We start from the raw sequence: 14,744 nt of genomic DNA, 5'->3' as shown, positions 1-14,744 counted from the left end.
GCAAAAAATTCTATAAAATATATCAATTTGCAACAAGTGTCAAAAGAAAATAATCTATATAATAGAGGGACCATCTAGTTTTAGGAAAATACTATTCTATATAACACATGACCCTATGCAATGAAAATAATTTAGATTTCTTTGTGTGTAAAAAATTATTTATTTAATTGTATTTCAGACACGTGTTAATCACTTTTTTATTTTTATAACCACCTTTTTATATCGCATACATCATATCATAGAAAAAATCTCATATACATCACATTATGAAAACTGATACAATGATTATTTCAAAAAAATTTCTAAATAATCTTCTATAAAAACACTTCTAAAGTTAAAAATGGTCCAATTCCTTTTTTTTTAAACTATTCTCACATCTGAATCTATAGTATTGGTATGTCATGCTTTCTTAGTTGCTTTATTAGTTGCTTCTTGTAACTGTTTATAGGTTTCTAACTTAAAATGAAAAAGAAACAAAAAAAAATAAGAAATTAGAAGAAACCCTCAAGGTTTTGTAACCCTTGGATATCATCCTTGGACCGGAAAAGAACCAAAAGTTCCTTCAAATTTCGTAGGCCAATTAAAAGCCGAAACGTGGCAATGCAAAAAGTTACTCCATACATGACTCTGAGGTGCACTCGTGATTGGATAATCTGTCGGGATCCGACGTAAGCTTCATACATCATTAAAGTACACTTTTTCTTTTTTCATAAATTCTTGGAGAAACAAAGTAGTTTAATGATATCATCCTTGTACGGAAAAAAGTAAAGAAACTACTTTTCCTTTCTTAACGAGCGTAATAAAGTACCAAGCGTTTAACTAAAGAATGGGACGGGACCCACATGGAATATAGGGTCTGTTTGGAAGCCTCGATTTTTACTAGTTTTTAGTAAACAGGTTTTTCTCAAATTTTGTCTATAATAACTTCTTAAAACAAAAGTATGGGTATTTGACTGAATTGTTTTTCATTTCAGTCCAAAAGTGAAGTCCAAACAATTAATCATTTTAACCGCAATTCTTATGCTACTATTACGTCTAATGAAAAAGAGAACCTACTTGGAGAGCAGGGACAATTATGTTATGCAGTTCTAGTGTTCTACTTTAGTATAAATATTACAAATATAAAAAAAATTACTGATTAACAAGTATATAGAAGTTTATTGATACATATCTTACCCCTAATTCCCTCCCCGTTTCTTAAAACTCATCAATCCCATGCTAGGAAAAAAATTGATACATATTCTACTTTGGATCCCTTTTTTTTTTTTAAAAAAAAAAAAAGAGAAATAGACCTAATTACAGAAGGAATTAACTTTTATGATAAAGAATTAAATTTTGTGATGCACAAGGTACAATACTTTGATATCCTCTAAACCTATCTTAGCTTATTAGTACATCAACCATATACAAGGTCTGTTTTGATTTGCCCTAAAATTTACAAAAAACAAATTATCAAAAGTGATTATAGAGATTTAGGTAGATTTTATATTTTAGCTTTTATGAGATCTAAATTGTAGATGCAAAAGCGAATAGGAATATAAAAAAATTAATTATCTAAAATTAGAACACAAAATCAAGTGAAAATAATTAAAGGGAATTATTTGAGGAAGAGGAAGTAAAAATTTTCTGCTCGTATACGGGAATTTGAATATATCGATAAATTGGGATATTACAAAAAAAATCATCACTAAAATAATTTTAATTAGAAATGGGCTATAACTCCACCTAATTTTCCTTTGTATAAAATCAAGTTACACTAAAATGGTTGTTGCTGCTATAGAAAGAACCCCCCCTCCCCTCAAAACCAAAAAAAAAATATAATAAAGGGCAAATTCCACTTTACCCCCCTGTGGTTTAGCGTTTTTTCACATAACCCCCCTGTGGTTTCAAAAGCTATACATAACCCCCTCATGGTTTGGATTAAAGTGTCAAAGTAACGGAAATGGTCACTCGTAACGGTGTCACCTAAAATGTCAAAAATACCCTTATGTAAGGTTGAAATTTATGTATTAACCAAGGGGGGTTATGTGTATATTTTGAAAATCATAAGGGAGTTATATGGTAAAGTATTAAACCATAAGGGGGTTATATGGTAAAATATAAAAATCATAGGGGGTTAATGTGTCATGTATTTATAAGGGTAATTTCGACATTTTTAGAAGTTCCGTTACGAGTGACTATTTCCGTTACTTTGACACTTTAATCCAAACCATGAGGGGGTTATGTATAGCTTTTGAAACCATAGGGGGGTTATGTAAAAAAAGGGTAAACCACAAGGGGGTAAAATGTAATTTACCCTATAATAAATAAACATTGTATTCCAATAATAAGTAAAAATTGAACACCTATAACACCTATACCTTACTTAGGTTAAGGTTGCAAGATTGAGGGGTCTGTTTCTAATTCTTTTTTATTTATTACTTCTTAAATCTCACCTTTCCCTGTTTAAAAAAGAAAAAAATTAAAAAATTTGTAGCTTACCCTAAACAACGGTATTCCTAGTGTAGAGTGAGTCCCTTGAAATTAGCCAATCAAAATAAAGTGGAGAAAGTGACATTCTTTATTTTGTTTGTGGAGAATGATTAACTTGGGATTGACTCCATCATTCTTTGTCACAGTTTCTCTCTCATGCACAACACACGCTAAGGATATTTAAAGTCTATATATTATTAACAGAGAGCTTCATCTTGTGATACCATCACTTTGCTTCAGGCCTTCAACCTGGGCGTGATACCTCCTCTTGGATTTGTGAGTCTTTCCTTCTCTTCCCCTTTCGTATAGAGATAGAAAGTGACCCTCTTGGATTTATTTTGATGAAGGCTCTTTTGTATTGTAAGTCTGTATTCTCTGATAAGGTGTGTTTTTTGTGGGATTATTTCTGCTTAATGTTTAATGCATTATTTGGAATGATCAGTGTTCTTCTGGGATACTTTTTCTTTAGAACCCCCGTGAAGGTCCCTTTTGGCAGTTGGTGGCATATGTTGTTATAGAAGTGGTGATACCTATCTTTTCTGCGGTTTTATTGATGGGAATTAGTAGTTTTAGTTGAATTCTGGAAGAAATTTTCTGCTTTTTAATCTTGTTTATAAGCTGTAGAATGATTTTTTTTTTTGGGTACAATGCAAGGGAAGGAAGAAAGAAAGAGACAAGGGAACACTCCGAAGTGGGCATTACAGAATCAGAGGAGTTGCATTTTGATCTTGCCATTGTTTTTTGGTTGACAGGAGATGCTTTCTTAATATATTGGATTTCGCATTTATATGCTATTAGAGCAAGAGCACTCTTGAGATAAGCAAAGTATTTTGACTTTGATTTCTACCTATTTCTTGCCAGGGATGTTAGTTATTTACCACGTTCGATAACTTCTGGTGGTCCATGTACACTATATCATCCTTTGTTGCAATTCGTTTGGTTTGGGTTTTAGTGCATAATTTGGAAATTTTTTAATGAGTTTTCTCTAGGATTCCTTTTTCTTGTGCCATTATTATTATTATTATTATTTAGTTTGAAATCCCACTAGACAGTTGGTCAGAAATGTTGCTATTGGAATGGCTCTATCTGAAAAAAGAAAAAAACGTTTTTCCAAGGTTACATGTAGCTTAGGATCCGGCGAAAATGAAGACACAAGAGAATATATGTTATATAATCCTGTTTTTAGTTCATCGTTTCTCTAACATTTTGGAGATTTGGTCTCAAGTAAAATAAGATTTATTGTTTATCATATTGGATTAGTATTTGATCCCTTCATGCCTCTGTCTTGAGTCTTGACTAAAAAGTTCTTTGTTACATATAATATGATGACGTGATCTGTGACTTGTTATTTTGTTCACTGTTTTAATATGTAGTGGATTTGCAAGTTTTAATATGTAGTGGATTTGCAAATTTGCTGCATCTGCATGCTGGTAAGGAAGTAAAAAATTCTCTTTTTCCCCTTTGTTTATGCTTCTATTGCAGCCTTTTTTTTCCCCGGTTTCTTAGATTCGGAGGGAAAGAAACGGGAAGCATTTTCTTAGAACTTTAAGGTTCTATTAGGTCCGTTATGCTGGTATGGTCTCTGAGTTGTATTGGATTCTAGGGGATCCAAGCATGACTTAAAGAAAGTAGGGCAGTGGAATGAAAAAGAAGAAAAATTCTGTCAAAATGAACTGTCTTAGCCTCTCAGATTAACTAAAATAGAGGCGGTAATGTCAAAATGTACCTTGGATGTGTGTATTTTCTTGTCCTTTTCGTGCTATTACATCTCCTCTGTCTGTCGATTAGCAATCTTATAAATAACCAATCAATAGTTGTCTGACTCTTTCATGCTCTGACCTTTACAGGAGCATTCTGATACAAAATTCTGTTAATAGAATTGGCAGTGAAGTTCAGCTGCATGGGAAAGACAATTCATATATTTGGTTTCCTTGATGTCTTGGCTGCAGAAGTAGTCGAGTTTTTGGAAGGATTCACAGGTCAGGGAACAGTATATGCTTTAGAGGTTAAGCAGCCCAAACGAGGAGGACCTAGATCAAATGCTAGGGTCCAATTCACAGATGAGAGGAGCGCTGAATGCATTATGGCATTGCCAAAGGAACGCCTTTATTATGGTTCTTCATATTTGAGGGCTTCAGAAGACGACAAAGATTGGTTTGCGTCGCCTATAACCTATGAGCATCACATGGAGCAAATAGTTTTGAACTTTGGGTGTCCGGTGTCAGAGAATAGGTTTTCAGTGCTATGGAATGTGGCAAATGTTTCAGTTAGATTCGGAATTGGAATGAAGAGAATGTATTTTATTTTGCAGTTTCACTCTGATGACTACAAGCTTGAATTATCCCGTGAAAACATATGGCAGTTTGTACTGCATCGACGTGGTCAAGCAGCAGAGTTTCTCCTCATACAGGTTTGGTCGTTCAAATAAAAGATTTGATGTGTCCTGTTGGTTCTGCATCTTTGATCCCTTTTGATTCCATAATTTTTGGCCTACGTTTCACTGCATATCTCTAGAGTATCCTTCTGCCTTGACATGGTAGTTTGGCTGTCAAAAATGTGTGACAGCAATAATAGTTGGCCTTGCATTACATTTCTAAACACTTAGTTGTAATCTCTTCCAGGTTCCTTTTTGTCCAAGTTACATTTGTGTTGTCTTAAATTTCACCCAACAACTCAACCATCAGTCAATTTATCTGTATTAGGTGAAGAACACCTTTTTTATACCTCCATGATCTCATAATATTGTATTTTTATGTTATTTATTTTCTTTAGCCAGTTACTTTTAAAAATTTTATCAAATGGAAAGAGATAGAAACATTCCAATGCAGTTAACATGTCCTTTAAAATTAAATTTGGAATCATGAACCAAACATTGTTTGATTTATACCTTGAACTCTATAACATATCAAATATTGTTAATATCATGTTTTACCAAAATTATTGTATATTCATGATTTTATTACATATAAACCACAATCATTACATTTTTTTATAAACGAAGAATATAATTAAACCAGAAAAATAAACATACATGTAACTTGAATTCTTTGTATTCTTTTTATTGCTATTTTTGTCAATAATGGAGTATAAATGATCCACTATATAAAGCTTTTTTTGGCTTGTACATTCTGACAATTGAAATTCCGTAAATAAAGATATTTGAATTTTTTCCATTTTTATTTTCTTTTATTCATAACTTTTAGCACAATCCAATGCAAAGAAAGTCTACTTTTTTCATATGAGCACAGTATTTTTGGTTTCAATATCAGTGTTTTTTGATGATCATTGAATTGGAACGAAAATTGTGACTAATTAACAATTTTAATATCAAAACTTGGTATATTGCAGTGTCTTATATTTTCAGTTGCCAGCTTTTAATATCCATAACTGCTACCATTATTGTCAATTATCAAAATGCACTAAATTTGTTTAATTACATTTGTTACCATAAATGAAATTTACTTTATTTCAAAGCTTTTCATTCCATAACCGCAAACATTATTCACTAATACAATAAATATATGTAATCATTAGAAAAATAATAGTATTTTGAATACCATTAAAAATAATTTGTATATCATTCTTCATTTTAAGGTTACTCTTATTATAATTGTTTTTTGTCATTGGCGATGGCTTCTACATGGGTTGATGGATGGATTTGGTTTGCTCAAACCAATATAAATAAAGTATTACTATATTGTTGCCAATAAAAATGTTTGTCTTCCTCTGGATATTAGTGATTGGATGTTATCTTTGGTATTGTTTGAATTGTATTTCCAACTTTTTAATTCATTTGTTATTCACTTTATATCATTTTATGAATAGTTTTCAATTTTTTTCAGTTTTATTTGTTTTGAGGGGTTTCTATTAATGATAATAATGGTTTATACAGTGCAATTTTAGATTTTCTTTTTTTTTTTTCAGTTTAATATTGATATTTTAGTTATAAATGTGTCACAACTTTTTGTATATTGAAACTCCATTAGGTGCCACATGAAAAATCGTCTCTTTCTAAATTGGATAGATAGATACATATGGATAGATAGATGCATTAGGTGTGAGAAATAATGGGTTGCAACACTTGTGTGAGAAAAAAAAAATGGTTCTGCTGTTATTATATTTCAATGCTGTAACTTTTTTTCTCTCTCCTCTCTCAAACTGCAGTTGATCATTTGCAGGGATCATCTGGAACATAATTCATTTAAGCCTGCAAACAGCTTAGCCATATTTCTTTTCTTTCTCACTGTCACGTGAACATATTTTTATGTCTTCAGTACCTCTTTTGAAGGCCTTTTGGATCAACCCTTTTTGCTGCCAGTATTAACCATGATTTGAACTCTGAAACGCATCCAAAATACGAAAGTCATATGGCAAATAACCAGCATGCATTTTTTCCACTCTTTGTTTTGTTTTACAAATGAGTTTCTGTTACCATATTGATGTGAAATTATTGTTTATGAGTTTGAATATTGACATGCACACTTATGACTTAGTTATCTGGTGCTCCTCGGATTTCCAAAAAACTTGAAGAATCCCCCTATCGCTACTTTAAGGAAACTCCATATGACCAGTGGGTCAGGACGACAGATTTCACTTCATCTTGCATTGGGCAATCGTCTGGCATATGCTTGAAGCTTCCTCCCGGTATTCAACTGCCGAATTTAGGTGATTATTTTCCTTGGTACAAAGAAAGTGACAGCCAATTTATGCTGGAAAATGGTTTCCCCTATTCAGACAATTTGGTTTTAGTTCCTATTCTGCGTCCCCCCCAAGGACTATATGTGCCATATGAAATCTTGTTCCAGGTCTGTTGTTTAGTACAGACCGGATGTCTTCCAGGGCCATCACTAGATGCTAATTTCTTCAGGCTTGTTGATCCACAAAGAATAGATGTCAAATACATAGAACATGCCCTAGAGAAGCTACACACATTGAAAGAGTGCTGCTATGAGCCGGTGCAGTGGCTCAAGGAGCAGTATGATAAGTATGACAAGCTCCGGCGACTCCCCAAATCACGTACTCGTACTTTGGCAGATAGATTGGTAGATGTCCGGAGAGTGCAAGTTACACCATGCAAGGTGTATTTCTGTGGTCCAGAGGTCATTGTATCTAATCGTGTATTGCGCCACTTTTCAGAGTACATTGACAATTTTCTTATTGTTTCGTTTACTGATGAAGAGCGGAATAAGATGTTTCCATCAGACTTGTCACCTCGTAAAGGTGCAAATGAGAATGGAAGGACGGAAATTTACGAGAGAATACTGTCAACACTAAAAAATGGCATAGTTATTGGGGATAAAGAGTTTCAATTCCTTGCCTATTCTTCAAGTCAATTAAAGGAAAATTCAGTATGGATGTTTGCTTCGAGACCCGATCTTACTGCTGCTGATATAAGAAGATGGATGGGTGATTTTAGTGAGATAAGAAATGTGGCGAAACATGCTGCCAGGCTTGGTCAATCTTTCGGTTCTTCCAGGGAAACACTAAATGTTGGTAAACATGAGATTGAAACGATTCCTGACATAAAGGTAAGAGATGCTTACCGCTCTACAGTCGAGTATGTCTTCTCTGATGGCATTGGGAAAATCTCTGCTCAATTTGCAAGGCAAGTTGCCACGAAATATGGCCTAAGCTCCACTCCGTCTGCTTTTCAAATTCGGTATGGTGGCTTTAAAGGTGTTGTGGCTGTTGATCCCACTTCATCAAAGAAGTTGTCGCTGAGACAGAGCATGAAGAAATATGAATCCAATAACACCAAGTTGGATGTTTTACAGTTTAGTAAATACCAGCCTTGTTTCCTCAATCGCCAGATAATTACTCTTTTGTCTACCCTGGGGGTCGAGGATGTTGTATTTGAAAAGAAGCAGAGAGAAGCAGTTGCCCAGTTGGACACTATTCTAACTGATCCAGCGAAGGCACATGAGGCTTTAAAATTAATGGCTCCTGGACAGATCGCAAATGTTCTCAAGGAGATGCTGAAATGTGGCTATAAGCCTGATTCTGAACCATTTCTTTCAATGATGCTGCAAGCTTTCCGGGCATCGAAACTGCTGGACTTGCGGACTAAAACAAGGATATTTATACCGAATGGAAGATTAATGATGGGATGTCTGGATGAAACCAGAACCTTGGAATATGGCCAAGTGTTTGTTCAGTTCTCTGGTGCTGGGCGTGGGCAGTTTTATGATGATTCTATCCCGTATTCTAAGCACAATAATATTCTTGAGGAGAAGGTGGCGGTTGCAAAAAATCCGTGCTTGCACCCTGGTGACATCCGTATTCTAAAAGCTGTTGATGTGCCAGAATTACATCATATGGTGGACTGTATTGTCTTCCCCCAGAAAGGAAAGAGGTAAATATTGTTTTGAGATCTTTTATATGGTTTATGTGTAACTCATACAGAGAATGTTGAAGTTTCTGGAATTGAGATTAGATTCTTGAAGATGAATTGGAAATATACAGGTAGCCTAAGATCCATTAGTTTCTTTTGTTTCTGTGAGAACTGTTAATTGATATTCTTCTACTGTTCTTTAATAACATTTAAGTCAAACAGGAGTTGAAGTAAAAAGAGATTCTTCTCTTATTTTGCCTAGTTACTGGTACGAAAGAGCAGTTTACATTTTCTTGCATGAAATGCAAATAGCAGATGGCTGTCTTGGGTGTGATTTGGTCGCTTGACTACATTCCTTAGAAACTTTCGAGAGCAAAAACAAGCATTCCTTAGAAACTTTCGAGAGCATAAACAATGTGTAAGCCCTAAGAGAGCATTGGTAACGAAGAATATTAACAAAATGAATGTTTATTTGTGTTCCATTCCCACCATTACACAATTTGGTTATCGATTTATTGGCAAAAGGGATTCTTTGGTAGAGTTATCTAAATGGGCACGCATGCAGATAGCTTTCCTTGGCTAATTGGCAGAGTTATCTAAATGCAGTCAGGAAATGTTTGATTCATTTTATTGTTTCATATCTCATGTCCTGACCTAAGATGTCTTTTCCTTCGTTACAATCTTTTACATTCAAGGAAGACCTAAGAGATTTCTTTTTGCATCACCTGGCTTGTTGCAAGTGAAGTTGAATGAATTCTTGGCTAAAGGTCTTAAATAAAATGCTGTGCTTGGACTGGATCTTGAGCTGCTTATTAGGTCTTTAAGATCATACATCCTAGACTTAGGGAACTTTCCAGTCTTTCCTCTTAAGGTTTTTAGCAAAGTACTAATCTATTAATTAAGGTTAAAAAAAAAGAAAGGATTTCGTATTCAGCGAATGATTATTAAGGTATCAGTTTCATGGCCAGAAAAAATCTGGCTTCACTATTGAGGGTTCTCTTTCAAAATTTTGCTATTAAACAAATCAAGGAATCAGTATTATTACTTTTTACCTGATATATTTGTGTACTCTTGGGTCTTCGTTATTGCTAATCTTCAATAGTTGTTTAATGATGATTCTTGGGAAAGAAAAGAGCGGATGCGAGATAATTTTTACACAGTAGCTATTTCTAGCAGTTTAAGAAAACTAATACACAAAACAGGGTCTAGAATGGATTGTGAAATGAACCTGTAAGGACACAAGGAAGAAAAAATTTCTTAAAGCACATAAAAATTATAATGAGTTTTGGCAATAGGGAGTGTAAGAATGTAAGTATATTTTGATCTTAGTTTTTGTTATGTCTAAATTACCCTCATGTCTTTTAATTAGAGTTATTGCATCTCAATCATGACACTCATAAGAAAAATGAAAAGTTTCAATAAGTTACATCTCAAAAATGTTGGTAATTAAAATTATTAAATGCCCATTTACAACTATATTCGCTAATTATTTTCTTTATCTCCAATTATTGTATGTGTTAAAATTATTTCCGATTATTACATTCTTATGCGTGATAATTAAAGTTAATTGTATTTTTTATACATATTGGTTTAGAAGAAAATCACGATTAATAAGAAAACAAAAGGTTATAAACAATTAATGAGAAAACAAAAGATTAAATTGATGATTAAATTCAGTACATTATGCAATATTGACTAGGAAAACTTCAAAAAAATATATCGTTAATTATAAAAAATATAGCAAGAAAGGTTTACAACTAATGAAATTGATAAAAATTTGTTGCATCCAAATCAGAATGTTTTAGTATGTATTTTGCTTAGATTTTGTTGCATAAACTGATTTGGCACAATATTAAAAATTTGACACAATCCAAGTAAAATATAGAATAACTTAGTTTAGATATGATAATCTTCTAGGGTTCAATAAACTTTTATTTGCTTTGTATATAATAAACATTTTTTACAACTAGCAATTGCTTGATTTTATTTATTATATAGTTTCTTAGTCAATATTATACCAAGAACTTAACTTAAATATGATAATCTTCTATGTTCAAAGTTTTTATAATGGTAGAATGCACAATAAACTTTTAATTATTTTGTACACAATAAACATTTTGTACAACTACCAAGTGATTAATTTTGTTGATTATATAGTTTCCTAGTTTATATTATGCCAGCAATCAAAGTTTTACACAGAAATTTAATATATTATGGTTCTATATCTTGCGAAAATATATATTCACATGCAAAGCATGTGAGTTGTTACTAGTTTTCTTAAGAGCACGAGGAAGAACTAGTGCAGATGATTCAGGATTTGGAAGAGTTTGCTAGAATGGCTTCTGTTCGTGAGTTTGTGTTGTTTAAAATAAGGTGAATACGACAGTTTAATAAGCTTCTTTATCAAGGCTGTATGTAGAAAAACTCGAGAACTGCTAATCTGCATTTAGAAAGCTTGAAACTGCAGCAAATCTGGGAGCTGAAGCACGGTTATGATTACGGCTTATTATGCTGGCAAAATATTTCCTGAAAACCACTCCGGTAACATGGGTCAGGATATCTTTACTAGAAGCAAATGATTGAATTTAAGGGTTCACTATGATATCTAATGTGCTTAGTAAAGCTCAATTTGGATAAACAAGGGACTCCTATGTTTTAAGCTTCTGAAGACCAACTAATTGAAATTATTATGTAGGATATAGCTAGTGTGATTGATATCATGGTTTCTCAATGTTTCTTTCTGATTCTGATGTCAATTATTACAGGCCTCATCCAAATGAATGCTCTGGAAGCGATTTGGATGGAGACATTTACTTTGTTGGTTGGGATGCTGACCTGATTCCACCTCGGCCGGACGAACCTATGGATTACACTCCTGTACCTCCAATGCAGTTGGATCATGAAGTTATAATTGAGGTACTAATACTTTAATACAAAAATGCTGTAGCAGAACTTAATTTTTTAATAGCTATTTCTATTGGGAAGGGGAGGTGGATTATTGAATCCACAGCTTGATGAGTAGGAAAGGAACCTGCCTTCTACTTTCTACTTTGAATCTCTGTCTAGTGACTAATTATCAGAGCAGTGGTGTAGTACAAAGTACAAACATGATTGACGCCTAGTTGTGGTTCTTGACACTTTCGTTTTCAGTATGAAGCATTGGAGTATTTCTTTCGGCTATGCTAGCGTTCATCATCTTGCTTTATTCATTCCCGAGACATCAGCAATTTTGTATTCTGATCTTCCTTCGAACTAATTTATTTGACAGCATAAGTTACAGAATATATGGTTTTCTACGTTCATAAGTTACAGAATATACTAGTTTTCTACCTTTAACCTATAGCAGTGGTGTAATTATGTCCTAATAAATTTCTTTCTGTTCAGCCTCCTTAGCTTGGTCAATTTGAGATGGTTATAGAGATTATCCATCTTTAGACAAGACAAAGAATAAAGTGTTGCTGTTTTTCATTGACAGTAAATGGTTGGAGCCTATTGATATCCTCTCTTAGTACCCATAAAACTGCCAGATAAATTAAGAACATTTGATGAATTTAGGATGCTAAGACCTTGCGCTTCTCTGTTGCAGGAAGTTGAAGAGTATTTCGCCGACTATATCATGAATGACACTTTGGGAACCATTTCACATGCCCATACTGTCTTTGCTGATCTGGAACCACAAAAGGCCAGGAGTAAACCATGTCTAAAGCTTGCGAGGCTCCACTCGATTGCAGTTGACTACCCAAAGACTGGAGTTCCCGCTGAGATACCATCTCATCTACGTGTCAGAAAATTTCCTGATTTCATGGAAAAGCCTGACAGGCAAACGTATGAGTCGCAGAATGTGATTGGAAAGCTTTTCCGAGAGGTCAAAGAAAAGGCACCAAAGGCACCATTCACAAGCTCTATTGAATCATTTACGAGGGAAGTGGCAAGAAGATCATTTGATGCTGATATGGAAGTAGATGGAGTTGAGGATTATGTTGATGAAGCTCTTGTTTACAAAAGTGAGTATGATTATAAATTGGGTAATTTGATGGACTACTATAGCAAAAAAACTGAAGCAGAAATATTGAGTAGTGGTATGATGTGGGTGTCAAAATCTTTGGACCGGAGAAATGATGCAGAAGCTGTTGGAATGGCCGTGACATCCTTAATGAAGGAAGCTAGGTCCTGGTTCGACAGGAATGTTGGTCGCTCTGATGATGCATACGCAAAAGCATCAGCATGGTACCATGTCACTTATCATCCTGATTACTGGGGTCGCTGCAACGCGGGACTGAACCGGGCTCACTACATTAGTTTCCCATGGTGTGTCCATGACAAGCTGATTCAGATTAAAAAGGGGAGCAGCGGAAGGTCTCAGCTCATTGCAGCACCACGTTCCCTCTCCCCAATTGTCACTAGTGCTATTGCAGCTGCCATTCTCTTGCGCCTAACCGCATTTTATTTTTCAAGCCAATAAGTATATATGCGGATTCAGTTGAGAGTGCACCCTTGTATGCCTATACAGTGAGTTATAATCTAAAATCTGATTTGTATTCTAATAACTTTGGCCTTGTTTAGATTGTTTTTTTTTTTTTTTTTAACTTTTGTAGAAAAATGTATTGTAACGATTTGATGTATGTGAGATAAAAAAATAAAGTTACCCCTTGCTTTCTGTCGGTGGTTGCCATCGGTTTTTGACTTGGTAATGTATGGGTAGATTAAATGTATCCACTTATGCTCCACAAAAGTTAGCTTCAGCCCTATTAGCGCTTGTTTTCAGTTTATTATTTTAGTTGAGTATAGATTGTGATTATAAAATAATTCATTTTTGAGAGGTTCTCATTTACTTTTGTATTCAAATTTTAGATTTTACTATAACAAAAAAAAAAAAAACACAAAAATCCATACTCATCTAAAAATTAGTTTTTGCTGATTCTCTATAATCATTTTCCATAATTAGATTTAGCAAAATCTGAAGACAAGGCAAATAGCAATTCTAGAGACCTTTTAGACTTTTATTACTACTAATTCTCAACTTTTCTAGATCATGATCAACTTCAGTATTTTCTTCCGAATTTCTTCATATTATTTAGATGAGTTACTCTAACAAATTAATAGAAATCAACACAATCTCAGAAATGGCTACCAACGTTTCGAAAATACATACATAAAATTAAAATGCGATGGAAAAAAATTATATAACGCTGAAGACATTTATCAGCAATATATAAAACTCATTCTCAATATATCAAATTTATCATCAATATATAAAATATTTATATATATATTCTTCTTTAAAATAACATAATTATGTTTAGATATATCAAAATGTATAACACTATTAGAAAATGAAGTTAAAGAAAATTTCGATTATGGATTGGCCAACTGGGAATTATCATGTATAATCGCTCTAACTAAAGCTGCAGAGTTCTTGATTCCAAAAGCTCAGAGACTAGTAACGATTTAGCTGGAGAAAACGTCACTCATTTTTAGTCAAGTAAAGGGTTATATTCTTCTGATGATGGCCAATTAAAGGGCAAGGAAGTGATAATGAATAATTGACAAGTCAATATTGATTTATTATACGATCCAATCTCTTTTAATCGCTTGGAGTGAAAGGTTTCAGCTTAGAAAAATGTTGTCAAATTTATGGTGCTTTCATGGCTAATTTCTTAGATTATCATTGAAAAAATAAAAAATCGATCAATTGTTGATTTGATAGAGAGGATATCCAGAACTCTGCCTACCGTGCTTAATCAACATGGCAGGGAGAAGTATTCTTTTTTTAAGTTAAACACTGCAAAAAAAAAGTCTGACAAATTTTTTTTTTCAAATGTTGTCCCTGTCGGGCTACATCAGCCCGGTATAGGTGATTCTTTTATAAAGCAACCATAAAGCCTTTTTCTTTTTTTTTTTCAAAAATTTGTCTCCTACGGGGCTTACTCTACTCGGCAGG

At 33.7% G+C, this 14,744-nt stretch overlaps 2 protein-coding genes across 2 annotated transcripts in view; both read left to right on the top strand.

The window, feature by feature from the left end:
* Positions 1-14,744, top strand: part of LOC113719694 (probable RNA-dependent RNA polymerase 1) — a 93,814-nt gene that overhangs the window by 13,883 nt on the left and 65,187 nt on the right. The gene's annotated exons all lie outside the window — the stretch shown is intronic.
* LOC140021599 (probable RNA-dependent RNA polymerase 1) lies at positions 2,707-13,350 on the top strand. The gene is made up of 5 exons (XM_072072829.1): positions 2,707-2,748; positions 3,127-4,882; positions 6,966-8,824; positions 11,569-11,719; positions 12,390-13,350. The coding sequence occupies exons 2-5, from the start codon at positions 4,373-4,375 to the stop codon at positions 13,263-13,265; spliced, it is 3,396 nt and encodes a 1,131-aa protein (XP_071928930.1). The 5' UTR covers positions 2,707-2,748; positions 3,127-4,372; the 3' UTR covers positions 13,266-13,350.

This window comes from Coffea arabica, chromosome 11e (genome assembly GCF_036785885.1).
Source record: "Coffea arabica cultivar ET-39 chromosome 11e, Coffea Arabica ET-39 HiFi, whole genome shotgun sequence".
Taxonomy (NCBI): Eukaryota; Viridiplantae; Streptophyta; class Magnoliopsida; order Gentianales; family Rubiaceae; genus Coffea; species Coffea arabica.
Note: the sequence above shows the minus strand (reverse complement) of the source record. Positions and strands in the feature narration are given on the sequence as shown.

Excerpts from the sequence above, each read along its gene's own strand:
- LOC140021599 (XM_072072829.1), top strand. The coding sequence starts at position 4,373 with ATGGGAAAGACAATTCATATATTTGGTTTCCTTGATGTCTTGGCTGCA. Across the intron at positions 4,883-6,965 it reads CAGAGTTTCTCCTCATACAG|TTATCTGGTGCTCCTCGGAT; the intron begins GTTTGGTCGTTC and ends CTTATGACTTAG. Across the intron at positions 8,825-11,568 it reads TTCCCCCAGAAAGGAAAGAG|GCCTCATCCAAATGAATGCT; the intron begins GTAAATATTGTT and ends CAATTATTACAG.